This window comes from Phoenix dactylifera, chromosome 9, assembly GCF_051530095.1.
Source record: "Phoenix dactylifera cultivar Ajwa chromosome 9, Ajwa_hap1_PhDact_Kaust_v1.1, whole genome shotgun sequence".
Taxonomy (NCBI): Eukaryota; Viridiplantae; Streptophyta; class Magnoliopsida; order Arecales; family Arecaceae; genus Phoenix; species Phoenix dactylifera.
Genome location: NC_143198.1, coordinates 31,799,744 through 31,820,477, shown reverse-complemented (window position 1 = coordinate 31,820,477; position 20,734 = coordinate 31,799,744). Strand labels below are relative to the sequence as shown.

At 40.3% G+C, this 20,734-nt stretch overlaps 1 protein-coding gene and 1 pseudogene across 3 annotated transcripts; both read right to left on the bottom strand.

Moving 5' to 3' along the window:
- Positions 1 to 3,027: 3,027 nt before the first annotated feature.
- LOC103719199 (dof zinc finger protein DOF3.1 pseudogene) lies at positions 3,028 to 4,578 on the bottom strand (annotated as a pseudogene). Its single transcript, XR_015969085.2, has 2 exons — positions 4,441 to 4,578; positions 3,028 to 3,974 (listed from the first exon to the last, which is right to left on the bottom strand). The product of XR_015969085.2 is annotated as a dof zinc finger protein DOF3.1 pseudogene (transcript).
- Positions 4,579 to 9,951: 5,373 nt separating this feature from the next.
- On the bottom strand, positions 9,952 to 18,627 carry LOC103719187 (uncharacterized). Of its 2 annotated transcripts, XM_008808316.6 has the most exons (8): positions 18,156 to 18,453; positions 17,876 to 18,008; positions 15,697 to 15,800; positions 13,346 to 13,517; positions 12,981 to 13,121; positions 12,682 to 12,883; positions 10,590 to 12,578; positions 9,952 to 10,502 (listed from the first exon to the last, which is right to left on the bottom strand). In XM_008808316.6, the coding sequence occupies exons 1-8, from the start codon at positions 18,212 to 18,214 to the stop codon at positions 10,168 to 10,170; spliced, it is 3,135 nt and encodes a 1,044-aa protein (XP_008806538.4). In that variant the 5' UTR covers positions 18,215 to 18,453; the 3' UTR covers positions 9,952 to 10,167. The 2 variants fall into 2 exon arrangements, with proteins under 2 accessions (XP_008806538.4, XP_008806530.4); XM_008808308.6 differs by having other exon boundaries at positions 9,952 to 12,578; positions 18,156 to 18,627.
- Between the last annotated feature and the right edge of the window lie 2,107 nt (positions 18,628 to 20,734).

Below are 20,734 nucleotides of genomic sequence, written 5' to 3'. Positions count from 1 at the left end.
ATCGTGCAAATACTCTAAAATAATTGTGACTTTAGAAGGGAGAATTTAGATTAAGGTTATATCTGGTTAGATTCGAGTTAGGACGTACCATTATCCATATCCGACTTGAACCCGCTTCAGTTATTTTTATCTAGAATATATACGCAATCTAGGATTCAAACGGGTCAGATAAAACCTGCCCCGTTCAAATTAGGTCAAATTAGATAGCCAGTGGGTCGGCTATAATTACCACCTTTAGTTGCAGCATACTAGCCTTCATTTCTACTTGCCCAAAAAAAGTTTAATGGATGCAGGAAAAATGAGTAGCATTTGTCACATTATTTTTTTTAAAAAAAATAGAGGACAATATTATTATTATTATTTCCCAACCACCCCCCCCCCCCCCCCCCCCCCCCCCCAGCAGTGCAGCTGTGCTGGCTCCAAATCCAAATCCAGACAAACACATCTTTCCCCCCCCCCCCAGCAGTGCAGCTGTGCAGGCACCATGAGTTGAGGCTCCAAATCCAAATCCAGACAAACACATCTTTTTTATTTTTTATTAATCCATTAAAGATCAAAAAGTACATAGGAATAAAAGAGAATAAATAAGAAACTACAGAAATAACGAGAGAGAAAAAAAGTAGGAAAATGAGAATAAAGAGGGAACTAAGAAGAGGTGGGGAATAAAAGTAAATGACAAGGAGGCCACCCTCCAAAAAGCGCAGAACCATTCTTATGCAAAATATATTCATCAAATTCTTCTTTCTTGCCAACTTCTCCCACAAATAGCTTACACAAGTTGGTCTCAACTTTTTCTGAAGCATTTCTTGACCCTCTTCGATCCCCATACAGATATTAACAGCAAATCATGAATGCTTGCTAAAAGAGCAATTAACATGCAAATAAGAACCCGTTTCAGCTTCAATACCAAACAAGGAGCATTGACTGCCCAAACCTCTTCTGCAGAGTACATCGCCAGTATGAATGAAATTTTTGATTACCAGCCGCACCAAAACTTTATATTTTTCCGAGAAATAATTTTCAAAGTTCTCGGATTAAGAGACAAAGTAGACTAAACTCTGATAAAACAGAACTGACACAGAGATCGAGACAATGGTGTGAACTTACAATTGCATGCATCGAAAATGAGATTTACCGAACCTATGGAAGTACAATAACTAACAAAACCTAATCCAAACTCGACCATGCTGCTAGATTTCTATTGAAAGAATTGAGAGGTATAATAAGTTAATTAAAATGTCATGGTTGATCCCATTGTTAAGAGAGGGTCCTACAAAAAATATTAGCTCCAGTATCATTAGAAGATGACAATTTTGGGGTCTTCAAATTATCAATTCTTGTTTTTGCTGAAGCCGAGAATAGCTCGTTTCCTGTTGCACCAACCCACCAAAAGTTGCTCGTTTGGCAGCTTACAGACACTAAGCATCCATCGCCTTAGCATAACATCGTATTCCCAACAGTTCAAAAGATTATCCCATCACATCAAATCTATGCTGCTGGTGATCGGATAATAAAATATCCTCGCTTCATTTCCATCAAAAAAATTTCTATTATGGATTCAAGAATATAAGATGACATAACATCAAATGCAAACCCCCATGCCACTGACTCACCGAAAGGATGGGAGACCACCACAGCAATCTCACAGAGGTACATTAACCTCCACAGAGGCCACCAAAGAGTGCATGGAATATGAGAGAGAAATGACTAGTGAAGGAACCATGATATCTAATTATATAGTTCAGAGAACATAGGCCAGAAACATCATACCATACTGAAATGATGGAATGCGAGGTGGAATTGCATCCACTAGTCCATAATCCCAACAACTATAACCACTTCATGGAATATTATCCAACTTAAATACCCCAAAATCAAGATAACAACTGTGACCATTCATACAACATACAAAGAACAAAGAATACGAATATGAGAGAAATGCCAAGTGAAGGAACAATGATATCTAATTATATAGTTCAGAGAACATAGGCCAGAAACATCATACCATATTGAAATGATGGAATGCGAGGTGGAATTGCATCCACTAGCCCATAATCCCAACAACTATAACGACTTCACGGAATATTATCCAACTTAAATACCCTAAAACCAACATAACAACTGTGACCATTCATACAACATACAAAGAACAAAGAATACTTATCAAATTAAAAGGGAATGAGAAGATGGAACTTATACTGCATCCCACTAATATCACCAACCCCAACAACTTACCATCAATAGAATAAGGGAACCTTTGGCGTTCTAACATCCACATGCTTGCATTAATTCCATTCAAGCATCAAATCCCTATCACCACCCACATTCTCCTCCAAAAGGGTAATTAAAGGGATAAAGAATTAAAAAAAGGAATCCCAGACCAGGCAGAAAGACCAAATAATGGCAAAGTTATTATAAAAATAAAAAGACTACCTTCTAAGAAAATGTCGCTCAAAAGAAAACTCCAAAGAAAATCTACTAAGCTCCTTTACTCATGATCATATTAACATGATGATGCATCCCATTTTATTAATATTCCCAGAAACTTGTCATTAAATTAATGGAACCATTAACCTTCTAAGTTCGGACATGCTTGCGCTAATACTTTATTCAATTATCGATCTACAACACCATCAACGTTCTCCTCCAAAAGAGAGCACTTGTTACGAGATATGGCACAAGCAAGCAGTCAGAGAACCAACAAGCCCCCTGAACTCCTAATAATAAAAAAACAGGAAGACCCCTGAACTCCTAATAATAAAAAAAAACAAATCATGCAATCCATTTATCAATATTCCAACAAAAAAAAAACATTAATAAAACCTATAATTTTTTGACATCCACACGCTTACATCAAGTCTCACTCAATCACCAAACCACCAACCATCAACCGCATTCTCCTCCAAAAGATCAAAAAGAACCAGAGGAAATTGTGGCACAAAAGAACTCTAATAAAACCAATAAGCTTCTTGACTCACCATGTTTCAATCATGCAAAGAAGCCAAAGCCCAAAAGAAATCTAAGAAATTTTTCAAACCCAAATGACTAACTATATATCGATCTGTACGCGATTAATTACCTATATAACTAAACATATACCAGAGTTTTTGAGAGCAGTTCCACAGAACGATATAAAAAGCCCTGGAAACGAGAAAGGAGGAAAACATAACAGAGAAAAGAAGAGAGTTTTTGTCTTTCTCTTTGCTCTAAAATTCTGTTTTTTTTTCTTGATCACTGGAAGCCCGAACCTGGAGTATAGATGCGGAGATCGGGCCAGCCATTAGCCCAGCCGCTGGAATCCCCCAAGAAATCCTCCAGCGCCGCCGAGTTCTCATTGCCGTTGCTATCGCTGGAGCTCTGCAGCTGATCCATCCCACCCTCGATCGAACTGTTCAGAGTACCGGAACAAGGCAGCCTCGCGGTGGCGCCGCCGGGCACGCCGGAGAAGAAGGCCTCCGGAAGGTTTCCGAAGCCTCCGCTGGAGGCGAGCAGCGAGCTGAAGCTCCCGGTGATGTCGAGCAGCCGGTCGTCGGGGTCGGTGGCTGGCGGATAGAGGACGGAAAAAGGCTCCGGCTTTGGTAGATGATCGGAGGATGGAGGTGGCGGCGGGGAGGAGGTGGAGGGACGTTTGGAGGCGGTGGCACCGCCGGTGGCGGAGGCGGCGGAGCGCTTGGAGTTCTTGCGGGTACCGCCACCGACAGGGATGTTGCGGAGGGCTCCGCCCTTGGTCCAGTAGCGGCGGCAGTCCTTGCAGAAGTGGCGGGGCTGGGAGAGGTTGTAGTTGTTGTAGTAGCAGAACTTGGTGTTCGTGGAGTCGCATCGGGGGCACTTGAGGTGCTGCTCCGGATCCGGGAACCGGGGCTTCGCCGCCCCCTGGACAGCTCCGGCCGCCTCCGTCGACGGGCCCTGCATCGCTTCTAGGGGCGAAGCTCCTCGATGTGCTCCTCCAGGTAATGTGATCGTAAAAATTGGATCTGTATATCAATTCTCCTGGTTTCAAGATCGGATTTTTTTTTTTCTTTGCTGTTTTCGGTTGTGAATTTTCAGAGAACCAAGCTTTTTCAGCTTCCAAAACACCACCTTTAATTAAAAACGAGGATTTTTCTGTATTTTTTTTATCCCTTCAGAGGTCGAAGAAAAATGAGATGTTTTCGGTAAAAAGAAATGGACTCTGCATCTTCTAAACGAAAAGCAAGAAATAAAACAAGAGATCGAACGTTTTGGTTTATATGGTTTCAGAAAGATGGACAGAAACCAGATATTTCCTTCAAAAGAGAAGGGAAAACTGTGGATACCTTCGATCCGTCAAATGGAACCTCGACATGTCTCCAAAGGACACAGAAGTTATTGGAATACTTCAGATTTCAACTAAGAACTCAAAAGCTAACACATGCATCAACCTATATACACTAACAATGCATGAAGAAAAGCATAACTCACTCTTCGATTTCCACACCAGCTAAAGATCGAAGGAGAAGATATACAGATGAAGAGCAGAAGATATAGATATATATCTCTTCAAATCTCAAATTTTGGTGCCGGTGTTGGTGATCTTAAGGACTGAAAGCAGGCAAAGAGAGAAGAAGAGCCGAGCCCGAGCTACCCTTCCTTGCTTCCTCTCTTTTCAAAGCTCTCCAAGTCGCCGTATCCGCACTCTATTCCTTACTTCGCTTCTCCTGTGACGTTGCCACACAGTTTGTCTGTTTCTGGTAACTCTGGGGACGGAGTCGGTTCGTGGGAGGCGCCGCGGGTTTGTGGGGTCGCGTTGGGTTCGCTTCACGCTTCCCAAGACAAAATCCCAAGAAGATCTCTCTGATGGAGAAACATCAATTGGTGTCGGTCCCACACAAGCTCGATCTTCTGCCGCTAGAGGAGCATCGAACGGACTGTGCTGTCTCACGCGCTTTGGTGAAGTCTGGAAACTGGGACGCGGTCGCGGTCTTTTTTTTTTTTTTTTTTTAATTGCTCCATGCGGCTGCGGTAGTGCGGTCGCCATGACGCGATTGCCGTTGGTAGCGCCCGTATTAAGGTTTTTGAGGAATTTGAACGGCAAACAATGTTTAAGAGATTCTTTTAGCTTTTTATTTAAATAATCACTATAAGATTTATGCATTTTAAATCTCCTTGATGGCTAGAGGCTAATTTTAAACAGGGATAAATCAGCTCAAATTATTTTTTTATTCACTCTACGTTGCTGCTTCATGATATCCAGTGGTGTGGTGGACAACTGCGGCTCCATCAGAGTTATTTATATTTTTTCGAGGAGAATTCAATAGTTGACTGGATGGTCTTCTTTCGTAGCAAATTTTTTTGGATAAATCACATAAATATTTTCTATTTTTTTGGCCGGCTTTTTTTTAAATTTTATTGGCTATAAAGCAGTTGTACCAAAAAAATAAAAATAATATTTATATTTAATTTTCTAATATATATATAAGGCATTCAATATATTGCATCTACTAATTAAAATTCAGCTTATTCGTAACGAGAAGAGGGAGAACATATCATTATCTAATTTATTATTAATTTTTTTTATGCAACTAAATTGTCAATGAGCTTTTAAGTCGCTATTTAGGGTACGTACCGAAAAGAGTTTGATAAAAATAGGTGGTTTATGTTTAAGGTCAATTGCGTGGGCTCTGAAGGCGATCGTACGAGGGCGCGGCAGAGTTCGCGTGCAGGTGAAGCAAACACGGGCAGAAGTCTGCGGCCAGGGGCGATTCGTGGCAGCGATTCTCTGCCGTCCGTCCTGCAACGGGCGTCCACCTCTGTCGCTTCTCGTAACGCTCGCGGGTCCACCGTCAACGCCCCCAACGTTGTCCCCGTCTCGGAATCACACGTATCCTACGATCGCCTCCTCCCTGTACGGTTTCCCTCAGCCATCTTATCGCCACCTTCGACGAAATCTCGCGCAGCTTGACTTCTGCTTCGACCTCCAATTCAGACAGCAGATTGGGACCGAGAATCCAGACAGTTGAACCGCGCGCCACCGCATCCTCGGCGTTCTAAGACTAATTGGGTGGCCCTTCACGTCCTGTTCTCAAAGAAGACTCGATCGAGACAATGCTTGCATCCATCTTTTACTGTAAGATATTTGAGCTATAATGAGGGATGACAGAATTTTTCGGATCAAATATGTGTTCAGTAAAGCTAATGAAGCTGCGAATTAGGTGACTACTTATATAGCCAGCCACTCCGGCAGCATCTTATAGGCTGGTAATGAGGAGTTGCCATTAGCACTTCGAAATATTTTATTTTTCAATTTTATTGGATGTATCCATACTTGTGGGATAGGATCCTTCCATCTCAGCCAAAAAAAAAAAAAAAAAAAAAAAAAAAAAAAAAAAAAAAAAAAGCTAAAAAAATACTGCACAAGGGCATTGCTCGAGGGCACTACTAGTAAAAAACTGCGAGTTTCAGGACGCTACTTTTGCTGCTTATTATTTTAAAAATTTTATAAAAAAATAAAAAAGTTTGTTGAAACTTTTTAATAAATTATTAATTTTTAGTTTTATTGGGAGCAATTATATCCGTTACGTATATAAGCCGTTAAAAAAAAAGAAAAAAACGGTGCACGACTATCCTGCGGGCGCCATACGGGGAATTCAGCGGCACATCGGGAAGCCGCGATTCAAACGTAACGGACTGGAGAGACAGAGTGGGGCCCAGCGTGCGGGGTCGGGGGGACGATGGACGTCGGGTCCCATCCCGTCCATTTTCTGGGGACCGGGCCCCACGTAAGCGTGGGTTCTCGGGGGAATGTTCGGGTCCGTTCGTATTTTTTAAATATTCCGATAATATAATAGGAGATTTATTCTTCAATGGTCGTGTTAGTTGGATATGTCAACGACAAATTTAACCATTTTGGTGGATTTGGTTCTTTTCAGGGTCTCTTTCTTCGGGTGGACGTAGCTGGCTGCAATACTCAAAAAAGGAAATGGGAAACGGAGAAGAATTTGTGGCGTGGGCGACGCAGGGGATTTGGGATGGTGAGAGAGACGGTAGAGGGTTGAGTGGTGGTGTGAATGGTAAAAATAGTTGGGATGGGCGACGCACCACCCACGAATTTCGCAACGATGGAAGTCGCTGCGTGGGAACTCGGACGTACCAACTAACACCGCAACCAGCTATGATGATGGCCGGTGATGTTTGCGGGTCCACGGCAGGGTCCCAGGAGAGTGGGGCCTACGCCATCGTTTTAGGTAACGGCCGTCGGCTTATTCTTTTCCACGGCCGTGTGTTGCACGCACCACCGAAACGATGGCACCAGGAAAACGGGGCTTTGGTTTTACCTTAGTGGCCCAAATCGCTATCCATCATTTATTTAGATGGTGCTGGTATGACGTACTTACATGAAAATAGAACTGCCATGCTGGCGGAGTTCTGCTACGAATAAAGAGGGTATGAGTAAAAAATGTTCTACACGCATCGAATATTCTCCTACGGAGAGGGGGCCTAATAAGAATTGCTATAAAAAAAAGAAAAAAGAAAAAAAAAGTGTGTTGCATGCATAATTCATGGAATGGCTAAAAACAAAACCTGATTGTTCAGGTGGGGCTGGTGTTCGTCTTTCCGAGCAGGTTAGTTTCGGATAAATTTATGTGACAGCTAAATTAATATCATTGTGCACCTCATGTGTGAGCCGTGATTCTTATATTATACGTATAAAGTTGATTTGGAGAGATTTAAATGAGTTTAAGCTAGGAAGAAGATTTTTAGAGGGTTGAATATACAAGGGAGTTAATTTGGCATCTTTTAATTCATTTGAGTATAGAGATAATATTTTTTTTAAAAAAAATGTTTTCGAATTGCCTAATTTAATTGTCGAGAAATTCAGAATTAGCCTAAGACAAATCGGATTAAATATTGAGCCGACTAATATCCTATTTCAATTTATATAAATATTATTTGTATATATGGGAAAGTTAAATGGACTAAAGAACGATAACTCCGACAGTCAGGATCGTGGCTGCAGGGGCAGTCAACTTTTTGACATTTTAGGTGCGGAGTTGAAGGCTACTTGGGCGGGCCTTCATCATGCCCGGTGTATTTTACGGGCCAATTCTAAAGAGGACTCGGCTACGGTCATTAATTGGATTCGGGAGAGCCCAAGGGGTAATGGTTGTGTCCACCCTTTGCTCCAAGATATCTAGGCAATGATGAGGAACGGAGGGGCCTTTCAGGCCAAACATATTTTCCGTGAAGCTAATGGAGCTACGGACTAGGTGGCCGGTTATGTAATCAGTCACTCAGGTAGACCCTATGGACCGGAGATAGGGAGTTGCTCCCGGCACTCCAAGATATTTTATTTTTTGATTTTATTGGATGTTCAGAAATAACGAGTATCATCCATGAACTATTCAAATTCTCTTTCACTGATCTTGATATTCATGAAATCTAGGAATAGCAACTCTTAATCCATTTAATCCGTTTAACTTGATTTAAACTGCTATAAGTCGACTTGAATTATCTGTTTAATAAAATAATTATATTTGGATTTGCATTTTTGACCTGTTTAATAAAATTAGAACCTATATCGTATCTAGCCCAACTCATATTTGGTCCAACTTAACCTGATTGCTATCCCTAATGAACTCCTGTCGTCGAGAGTTGAGGTTACACCAATATGATCATCTATTCAATGAGCTTGAAGGTGGATCCAGGGGAGGTCTTCTTGGAAGAGCAAGTGCTGCCAAGAAAATATGGTCATGTTGAAGGGAAGTTCGACAAATAAAAGGAGATTGGCAACATGTCTAATCCTTAAAGGTTAGGGGGGAAAAATAATTCAATAAAAATATGACTGTTCTTATTCCTCAATATTCAAGGAAATCGAGAGCTTCTTGAAATTCCCTACATTTGCAGCAGTAATGTGGAAGGCGTTGGCCTGTTCTTGTCCCGCATTCCAACGTTAGGCTCCTATTTTGTCACGGGATGAGGGGCCAAATAGGTCCCATCCCAGACAAACATGAAACAGCTCTGATCCTGCACCAGACTGGCCTAGAGATTACACTGGTCGGCACTACCACATTTCAGCTTACTTAGATTACAAGTCCATTGGTGGTCCATGCCCATGTAAGCAAGGTCCACATACCAGGAAAGGGGAAAGTGATTCAGCCAAGCATGGCTGCTGGTATTTGCTTTGCCATGCTTAATACCATTTTCGCATCAATAATCCAAAACCAAAGCATAAATCCACTTGGCATTTGATGTGCATCTTCGCACTGCATAACATTGCATGAACGATGTTTTGGAAGCTTATTTCACATGAACAACGTCGTTTTCTAAGACATATTCATAGGAACAATGAGGCCAACCTGGGATGCTGTCATTTCATGCTATTAAAACTAGCATCAGCCCCATAACCGAGCCGCATCCGACCTCATGCTTCTTGGTTCCTAGAAAAATTATGGATAGACCCTTGTTTGAAAAAGATAAAAAGATACCTTCTTTCTTAATTTTTTGAGATAAAAAGGAAAAAAAAAAGATTGAGAGGGGCTAATGCCAACTTTTCTACCTTAACACCCACCCTACCCATGAGGGGTTACAGTCTGACCCGAATTGAACCCCCGCTCTTCTATTAAATATTATTTCTCAAATTTTTTTTGTCTCTACCGGGAAAAGCATGTTTTTAAAATCTAAATTGATTAAACTGACTAATAACAGAAGAGCCATTGCTAGTGAAAGTGTTAATGCCAGTTTTCTGCAATTTGGGAAGATACCATGAAATGACATGTAAAGTATAAGATGCATGGATACGAGGCACGAAAGGAAAAAAAAAAAAATTCTGGAAAAGGGGAAATGGAGGAAAATTTGGCAGTGAATTTTGTATTAGGAAGCACATCACTTATGTTACTCATCAGATGAAAGACCCTTTACTACATTCACCAAGCAGCGATTAAAACGAAAAGAAAAAAAAGACAATAGAAAGGGAATTAGACACCCCAGCAAAACTTTAGAAGCTAAATTCATCTATTGTATAATATTTCTGTATTGCTAAAATCACAAGAGCTGATAACAAATGACTCCTGAAAAATTGTATGAATGCATGTTTGCTAGACTTATTAAACATATAACCATGAAATTTAAAATTCAAAGATGGATCGCCTACTTATTGCCACAAGCCCCATATATGTGCAATAAAAAGGAAAAAAAATGTAATACCTGCAGCTAGGCTCGATTTGATCTAAGTGACTGAAAATGAGCTATCAAGGAATCATAGTCGGGAAGTTTTGGGTGTACATGAGAAGCCTTTTTTTGTGAACTTCCGTGTGATGTTTTTTCCCTGCTCGAACTTGGTAACTTCAAGTTTGCATCATTTTCTGGAATTAGAGGTTGCACAGAGTCAGCATGCGAAGTCTCTGAACTTCCATCGAATGTTGAAGATTCAGTCCTTAAAGGTGTCACTGAAGATTGTTGAGCTGATGAATTTGGTTGCACAGACTTGGAACTCTCTTTTCCAACTAAGTTTCCCGCATGGATTCTTGAGTTGGAAAAAGATTCAGCTGCATAAAAACTTGATTGAGAGGCCTTATTTTCCATATTAAAGATGGTTGTCATTTCAGGTCGATCAATACTTCTAGTAAGATTACCTCTTTGACCCTCTGATGGTATGTATATTGTCTGGCGAGGAGGCTTTGCATCTGCATTGCCTCTCCTTCCAACAGAATGTTGTGACTCTAAATCTTCTTCCTCATTATTCTCCAAGTAGCTCATTGACACACTTGAGCTTGATTCAGTATATGTCCTCATGGGCGCATTCTTGCCATACATCTCCTGCTTGGGAACTTTAGAAGTTCGCAAAAACTTGCTTGGGTGGGAAACAGTTGATTTCTCAATAATGGGTGAAACATCTGGGCCTCGTTCTGGTGGAGTGGAAGAATTATCACTGCGATGTCTATTTCCGACAGTATGATGTTCCTGTTCATTACTATCTGGATTGAAATCTGCCATTGGAGATCTTAAGCTTGACTCTTTGTAACCTTTCCTGTATCGTCTCTGAACGGGGACCTCAGTGCTTGCGGATGAATCATCCACATTGGAAACAACAGGCTTCTCAATGGCAGAAGGAGCATCGTCTGAGGCTTGCTTTGATGGGAGTGAAGCATCAACCAAGGGGCTCCTTACATAAGGTGGACGATGATAACCTCTGTTTTTAAATCCACCAGTTAATCCTCCCCAGGTCAGGCCTTGCCCACTTTTATGGCTCTCATCTGAAAGTTCAAAATCTTTAATACCAGGTGATGATGCCATTTCAAACCTGTCCTTAGTTTCCCCCTCATCCACCGATGAATCTCTTGGTGAATCAAGGTTCCTCTCATATATCGGAGATGGCTGGTTTCTGCGCTTACTCAAACCAGAACTTTTCCAGTATTTATTAGAAGAACTTGGTTCTTCTTCATGGTTTTTCTCATTAAAATCAGGGAACGATGAGAGAGAATTTATTTTAGCTCTTTCAACATCTTTCGTCCCACTAAAGTAAGTTTTTTCGTGATTAGATCCTGCTGATGGTACGCCTTTTGTGGAGCCTCTCTGGAAATGAAGCAAATTGCTAGGTTTCATAACTTCTGTACATGTGGACTGGTCTATCTCATCATCATCCTCAGAGCTGAGGCCATCCGAGTCATAAGCTGGAGGCATATTATCAGTGGGCTGTGATGGAAGGGTACCTTTAGTTTCTGAATACTCTGTGGGATGGGGTTCCGTCATAAAAGGTGATCTGGCACTGGTAACCAGGGATTCACTTTTTTGCTGCTTAGGACTCCAAGGTTCCGTAGACTGTTGCGGCATAAGCAAATCCAACAAGTTTCCTCTGCTGTACCTCCCTAGTACTGAATGATAATCAGGATCAGAACCATAGTCATCAAAGAGTGCAGCATTAGACTCACCAATTGTAGTATTCTCAGGATTATCCCAAATGGTATCACCATCCAATGCATTAGTACGGTGGAAAGAGGTTGATTTGCTTTCTTTTACATTCCCTGAACCAACATCAGCATGCTCAACTTTCTCATTCTTCTGATGCTGAACTGCATAGTCTGCCTCCAAGAACATTTTTTGACTATAACTGTATGATCCCATATCAACTTTTTGAAGATCGACCTCTGAAACATCATCATTGATTGATGAGGTGCTTGAATGAGACAGAGATCTACTCAATGATATATTGCCAACAGTTTCATGGCCATCATAAACGTAGCCTGCATCTCTCATAGTGCTAGTTTGTACCACTTGTGGTCTATGCATCTCTGGTTTCATTCCTTGGAAGCTTTTCCTTTCATTCTCCTCCATTGTTACCGGCTCCCCAACAGGGTTCTCACCATCCAGCCTCGAGCCTTCTAATGTGCCAGGCACATGCACAGTCGATTCCTGTGACCCAGAAGAACTTTGTCTAGAAACATTGCTGCAGTTTGCAAGTTCAGCAGCAGCTCTAGCAGCCATGCAAGCCATTTCTGCAGATTCTGCAGCTGCCTGAGCGGCAGAAGTTGCATCCTTAAATTCCATATTCCAATTTGACTGATTTAAAGCACCATCTTCTGTAGAATATGAAAATTTGAATTCTTTCTCTCCAGATCTATTTTCTGCATGTGAACAATCATAAAAGGTCATAAATCTTGCATGTAATTTGAATATGTGATGAAACCACAACAAGAGATTCATGGATGAAGGTTATGCTTCTCATACCTGAACTTTTTGGACTAGAGTAAGAAGTAACAGGTACCGAAGTGATAGGAGTGTTGGTGTTTTCATGAGGCAATGTATCAAAATTGTTCGGTTTGCTGGTCACAACATTCTCAAACCTTTTCCTAATTGATTCATTCATTGGGGCTGGATTGACACTAGAGAATTCCATTGTCATCTTGTTGTTGAAAGTAGCAGGGCCATTCTGCTCAATTACAGATTCAAGAAATCTCAGGTGTCAGTTTTTCATGCAGGGGCCTAGAGCCACACACGCATCTGAAGAAAATTTTAAAGCCTATTACCAGCAAATCATCATTAGTCTTCTGAATCTGCTCCTGAAATGCTTTTGGATCCCATTTGCAGTTATGTTCTTGGGCAATTGCAGTCAAGGTTTTGATTTTTGTCTCAACATCAGGTGCCCTCGCTGACAATTTCTCCACCACCTAAATTTTAACAATGTGAAAGAAGAACAGTTAGAAACAAGACTAGCCGGTAAAATTCGACACACCCAATATCTTCCAACCATGAAAATATGACCGACCACCATCATAAACCAGCCCCCCTCTCCCTGATGCAGCCCCAACCACCACCACCCCCCACCCACCCTCAAACACACACACACAAGAGAGAGAGAGAAAGAGTGCAACAAAACTTTAAAAAAACTTACCATACGGCTAACACCGCATTCGGGTTGAACTTCAAGAGCTGCAGTAATGAACTCTTTCCCATATTTTGCTAAAAAATGCTTGCGAATTTCCATAAGTTCTGGTATATCTGCACATCTCGGAGATGCAAAAACAATGCTAGCTATAGCCTCTTTAAGATCAATGGGGCATCTCCTGGTAACAAAATTATAGGAAGATCAAGGAATCTGATAAATGACCTCTAACTCTAACACAGTGAAAAATTTATCCAAATAATGACAATCATATAGTATTGAGTAAAGATATTATTTATCCATAAGCCAAATATATCAGATACATATCCTAGCAAAACCAGCAATGCGTGTCAAGGTCCTGAGGAAGATTCAAGTAAGAAGAAACTGAACAGATTCTGTGGTAACACAGTCCTTTTCTGTGGAAACACATAGTCAGGAACATGCACATACCATCATGAATTGTAGCTTTTGCGGTTGTGGTTGCATAAGTTTTTTTTTTATATATATAAAACATAAATTTAGGTAAGTACTTTTTAAATCAACCGCTATACCTTCATGAACTGGAGCTTATGATTTGTTCTTTGGGAGTTTCAAAAGTTTATGTGGTCCATGCAATCCTGTAACCTTACAATGCTACCAAGGTGAAAGCTGCAACTTTCTAAGGGTTGACTTTTTCAACTACTCTCATGTTCAGCTTGAAGAATTTGTATGGACATAGACCAAGGATTTGAATACGCATCAGAGGCCAGATGTTTATCAGACTCTTGCACTGATGATGATAAATATTGGAGAGATTCAGATGACTGGTAGAAAGTCTGGCTTTACCAGCCATGAGTGCAATATGACTTGAAAACAAATCCCACCATGGTATTAGAAATGTACTTCTATTGATGGAGCTTGGTTAAGAATGGAGGTACTGAAAACTTTGGTGGAATTTCATATACCCCATTTTCTTGAGCTAAATTTGGCGTTTCAAGCTAAACATATTTTGACAGCAATATTATGGGTACGTCATACATCACTAAACTTTAAATGTTTAAAACATTTTGGAAGATAACATGCATATGGTCTTGTTAATCCTTTATGATGCTAATGCCCTTCTATTTTAATTATCTCATATTACATGATTATACTTGTGGCCACCTTTGAAGTATATGAAAGCATCAGTAGTTCATTAGCATGGCACTTTTCAGCACTCCAACCAACAAGACACAAACACCATGACCTTTGGAATCAAAGGCAACATCATCATCACAGTATAAATTGAACCATTTCTAATAAATTAGCACACAAAAACAAAGAAGTAGTATCAAACATATATAAGATAAAACACCATAATATATGCTACTTCAAAAATTTCATATTCTAGAATGTAAAAGATTGATATAATTACAATTAACCAATTCCCTAACATGCTGGATCCAACAACTGAGTACATGTCTGAGTCTGATAATAAAGATTCTGTAAATTCTATTGACATGACATGAAAGGCAAAGCCTCCTAAAAATTGCTCACTTGAAACTCATAGCATACCCATGTTACATTAAGAATTGAAAAGTTGAACTGGGATCTCAATAGAGAGAGTGAAGCTTTCATGGATTCCACAGGAGAGTAAATCTTTTCTGACAAAGCAAATTCTAAGCGTATGTGCTATTTTTAGTATCAAGAGACATAAGATGCATCACAACCTAAGAACTAATAATCTTCTGAGTCATACTCTTTCAATAAGCTATGTTACGACAAAAATTGCTTGATCCAACAAGTTTAATTTATAGCCAGAGGCTACAGCCCATGGAGAGACTAAAACACTAAATCACATCAAAACACCATGAAGCCTGAAAACCTCATTCAGATTAGGGTCCTCTGTTTTTGGAGTTAGTCAAACAGGTGGCTGGAAAGAAAAGACAGGAGATGAGGAAAACAGTAAGGAGAGGTGATGAAGACAAATTGGCTCAAGTACAGCTGGTAGGAGGTAGGAAAGGGCAAAATCAGGATGTTCTTTCGAACAAGCTTATATGCACTGGTGGGTATCCACATGGGTCAAAGCACTCGTACATAGCCTTTTATAATGCCGCAAATTCTTTTCCCCGAATAGTCCCCAATTATTAGAACAAACTAATTAAGAAACATTTCTTTTTCTCATTTTTTCAAAGACAAGGATAATGATAGATGTAATCTTACATGGGTAAAATTATATATGAAAATTAAAATTTCTCCAACACATGCAACATTTATCACGTGCGTGTAATATAGATAAGATGATAGAGAAGCGAATTGCACAAAACCACATAGAGGAAACTCTAGACATAGTTATGAGTACAAAATGGAACAGAACAATGAAATTCTCTGGTTTTACATACTTTTGTGACTCAATTATTGGCAAGCGTGCCAAAATAAGTTCACAGTATATCTCAATGAGATCATATGCCGACATTGTCTTCTCTTCCCTTATCACATGTTCAACCTGAAAATGCAAGAAGAAAAAGTCAATCCAAAGGAGGTTTGCAGGAGATCGATAATAAAATTTGGTTTTTCTTTTGTTCTCGATGGGTAATGCTGCACCTCCATCATGTCCAATTTCAGGTGCAAATCACATCAATATATAAGGAGCTATTTAAATAAGGTCTGAGTCAGCAGTAGAGTATGACTACATTTATCAGTTACTCATAAGTGAATTGCTGCCACATCTTCAAATAATAACAGCCAAAATGAAATTAACTCAATATAGCTGACTTGTATGGTAGAGTTAATGTTGTGATCAAGACAGAAGGCTATGCTCACGTTCTTAATTAATCAATATGTTCACCTCAGTATCAGATCTCGCAGACTCCAACATTCATAGGTCCACCCATCCAAGTACAACGGACACTTGCTTCAGAAAAACATACTGTGCTGAAACAAAACTAAAACCCCAAAAATTTTATCGTTCCTGTTCTTCCATACCTCCCAGCGGACTGTGTAGAAATATCCTCCACATCTTCTATCATTTTAGTCAAATGGAGGATGCTTCCGAGCAATAAGCTGCTCATTCACTTCTCTCCTCAGTGAAGGAAGTGATGAATTATTTGAAATTCATAAATTCCATGTATTGAGCCTATCGACACAAATTTTGATAGATGGACTCCTCCAGCACATAATTAAATCCAGAACTGAAATTTAAATGTATAATATAATAATAAGTCCTCAACAATTCAGAAGACAGCAATGAGATGTCATATTATCCAGGCTATCAAATTTATAATGACAATAACTGAATCCAGATGGATAAACTTAAATCAGATTCTGCAAACCCCTCAGAAAGTTTATTATGGCCATATACAAATTCAATCCTATGTTTGGTCAGGTCATAGTTTAATTGTGTACAGTAAAATCCTAGCTATTATGCGTAAGGACATAAGATGCATCAGAAAACTTTTATATTTATGACAAATAATTAACATATTTTTCCTGGAATATAATTACATAATCATGTAAACATTTATCCTATATCGTTCTCTAGATTCTCCTCTTCTTTTTTCAGTAAGAGCAATTTTGAATTTAGAATAAAACAATGAAAATGTCTTTCTCAGATAATTTTTAATCATAAGTATTCAGATACTGTTCTCTTGATTTTCCTGTTTTGGCTTTCTAGATTGCGATGCAATTGAGAAGCAGTTCTATAAGCATTAGAAAGAAGTCGTGTTGTGTACTTTATCAAAAACCTGAAGGTTGTCAGATCTAAATGTCAGCCCAAAATGGTTGCCTTATAATCAAGATTGATTGCTCTCAAACTCTGCTTGCACGCGAATGAAGCTTAAAGTTATTGTGAGTTTATATCTCAATGTAAAGAAATTCAAAGTACAGGTCCTGTTTCCCTAGTTTATGGATGAACAAGTCCTACGTCAGTTGACACCAGGAAAAAACAATACTATAATCTTATCTCCATTCAGAATAAGTTCTGTTGGACACTAGATCCAGAATGAAGTATTTCCGTAATATGTTTATAATGGTCATAAAACCAGTAATTTTATTCTGTACCATACTGAGAAGTAACTAAATTGCTTCCTTTCTGTATGATGTTATTGTGGACAGTTTCCTTGTTTAATCTAATACCAATTTGCAGTAACAGAAATTCAGCCATTAGGTTTTTTAACCATCCAAAAATTGTTATTCTATTGAAATTAAGTTTCATGTGTAAGAAAAAATCTAAATATAAGTACCATAATAAATTTAGAGGAAAATCAAATACATAACAAAATATTTTGTATCTTTAGTTCTAGGAAACTTTATTTTAGATTACTCTAAGTTAAAGCACCATAATGAATCTAAAACCAAAGTCAACTATCAGAGCGTTATTAGTCTCATCATGACAGCATCAATTATTCAGTTGACATGAAATTTTTGGCACTACGAATCTCATCATATCAACGCCCACTGAAAAGGCCGATCGGCAAACTTAAGATTGTGATACTAAAAGACAGGAGCTCACAGAAGATCGAATTAAAAAAATAATCTTTCATGATACAAACGTGAGTTGGTGCTAAAAGGAACAGAACGAACCCGGATCCGAGCGGTCTGTTCCTGGCCGGACTCCAGAAGCTGGGCCAAATCCCGCCTCATCTGCTTCAACAAAACCTCTCTCCTGTTTTTCAAAAGCTTTATTCGAGCCACCGCGAGCTTCAGCGACGTCTTGCTGCCACCCAATCAACCAAAATTCCGTGACAAAAATTACAAAAACAGGATCCAGTTCCCCAGCAAGAAGATCCAAAACCGATCAAAACACCAGATTAAGAACAGAAACACGAAAGAGAAAGCGGCATCGAGGAGGGTTCGAGATTACCACTTCCCCGCCTTGAAGCCCCTGGGGAGCATCTCCGAAATCTTCGATTTGGCGTGCATCGTGCTCCCGAATTCGATCAATTGGAGAGCGGAGATAGGGAATGATTAGGGTTGTTTTTTTTATATATAAAAAAAAATTCCCCCTACGGGGGACCGGAAGAAGAGACGCCTCCTCGCTGCCTTGCGACGAGCCGGCAGCTAAAAACTTGTGATATATTATACAATATAACGAAACTGCCCTTGAACCCAAAAAGGTTAGCGGCGGCCGTTTGGTGAGACCAAACTGGCAGCCCAGGGACAGATGGTTCATGGACTATTTCCCATTTTTGGAACAGAGCGGTGATCAATAGCAAATGATGGTGGAAATAAAACCATGCTTTAATCTCTACTGAGATTTTTTATATGTATAATTTTTTTGAAAAAACTAAGAGAACCATACTGGATCTACTTGTTTTTTATGCATGTATCTGCATAGGCACATTGCAAGTGCTAACGGTAAAATAGATAGTATGAACAGAAGAATCAAGGTTTCTTCTTTTTAAAATTTCACCCTTGCTTGGCTACGAAGTTGAAGGATTGGCGTGCTATCAAACTACATGCACACATGTGTGTAAGCATGTAGACAGACAGATAGATAGATAGACAGACAGACAGACAGACAGACAGACAGATAGACAGACAGACAGAAAGACAAGTGGAGAAAAAGCCGTCTTCCATGACTCGTGGTGCGTGCATCATTCACCCATCCAAATATTTAACTTGGACCCAAGTCCCAATCAATCAAGAAATCCTCCGTGGAAATTTTGTGTAGATGGAATACTGGACCACCGGTCAGGACCTGCCCTTAATCAAGAGCAAAGAAAGGCACCTCCCCTCCCTTCCTTCGCGAGGAAGCTTAATTGAATCGTGGAGCTACGGTGCTGGCCTGGTCCTCGTAGAAAACCAAATGGTTTTGTACTGGCGCAGGTGCATTAACTTTTCGGCCAAGGCTTGTTACCGCAGGAAACCAAGGCTTGCCCATCAAGAGGAATTTGACTGATTCTTTCTGGGGTTGAAGAATTCTGCTACCACGGCTTCATTTAGTTTCCACACGAGCACTTAAATGTCATATTTTGAACAGTATTTTTCTGGGGCCGGACAGCTTTTTTTTTTTTTTTTTTGAAAAAAAATGAAGGAGGGGAGGAAGAGACAAGCCCACCCCCACGTAGGAGCCCCCACTGGGCCCCCACCATGTCAGAATAATATTCGATGCAGGCAGAAATGACCGTGTGTTGGGCACCCTGGCCGATTTTACTCATACCCTCCCACCCGTGGGCTGGCTCGGTTATCCGATCCGACCCTCCGTGTGAGTACGTCACATCTGGCACTATCCAGGCTACCAGCCGACCAGTAGCGCTTTCAGCCATGTGTCCAGGCGTGGGGCATCCGGTCTCCAAATTTAATCGACGTCCGCGCGTTTCGAATTCGAAATCACTTGATTGGAAACAAACGCCCCGTTCCAACTGGGCTACCATATTGGTGGCTGGACAACCTATTTTTTGAGAATAAGAGGATGCATTTATTCTGAGATAGGTGTGGTTTAAAAAGCATTTCAACACCGACACAAAATATGTGATGTGGGCATCAGCTCGGTGATGGCAGCCATTCAAAATAATCACGGGAACCTCAGCATGAACCTTTTAAAGCTCCGGTTTCTTTGAAGCCACCAATGTCAGATACTCGTCCGACAATAAAACTGGACCCAGTCTTCACGAGTCAAGTCCTGTGCGGGCAATTTCTTGACTCTAGACGAGACGCCTTTTTGCATAAGTCCAGTCCGTTCCATCACCATCATTGCGTGCAAACTTGGTCCCCTTCAAGGTCACAACCTTCGCAGCTAAGGCTTTACTCCATGGTCACCTCCATCATGAAATCAAAAGAATTTATCATTGAATCTCTTCTTCTTATGCTTTGAATATACTTTTACGTACGGATTAAATTTTAAGTCGAGTTATGTAGAATCAGATTCTTCGAAAAAATTATTAGTTGGACCAATCCCACCATAAAGCAATATGGCTAAATATGAATAAAGAATAAAGGGAGAGAAAAAGGAGATTGAAAAGTTTTTTTAGCTTGTATTGCTTTTTGGTTGGACCGGTCTACTAGCTTAATGGTCGATTTGTGCCAACTAAAAAGATTTCGAGACCTTGGTATCCCATGCATTGCACATAACAATGAAAATATATAATGCTGTTGCAATTAAATGTATACAACCCAAACTATTAAGAATAAAATTTTAAAAAAATATAAAATATATAAATAAATTTATCTCATCTTATCAGCTTAAGTTTTTGGGCAAATGAATCCAACATGGTTAAATTGGGCAAGCCCAGTACGTTGGCCCAACTCGAGACCACACGCGGATGGCGGGCTGATCGAGGGGTTTCTCGCCAGTCTTTTGCGGCATCTCCGGACACGCCCATCCTCTCGAGTCCCTTCGGTTACGAAATTGGGTAACCGAGGGTAAGTGTAAGCTAAGCGCACCTAAGCCGACCGGGGACGGAGGCATGACACCGGTCACTCGATATCCGGATTAAATAA

What these genes read in the sequence shown, in the direction of transcription:
- LOC103719187 (XM_008808308.6), bottom strand. Translation starts at nt 18,214, where the DNA reads ATGCACGCCAAATCGAAGATTTCGGAGATGCTCCCCAGGGGCTTCAAG. An exon ending in AACAGACCGCTCGGATCCGG is followed by an intron (nt 15,801 to 17,875) that starts GTTCGTTCTGTT and finishes TTGCATTTTCAG; the next exon opens with GTTGAACATGTGATAAGGGA. An exon ending in AGACTAATGATGATTTGCTG is followed by an intron (nt 12,884 to 12,980) that starts GTAATAGGCTTT and finishes GTAATTGAGCAG; the next exon opens with AATGGCCCTGCTACTTTCAA.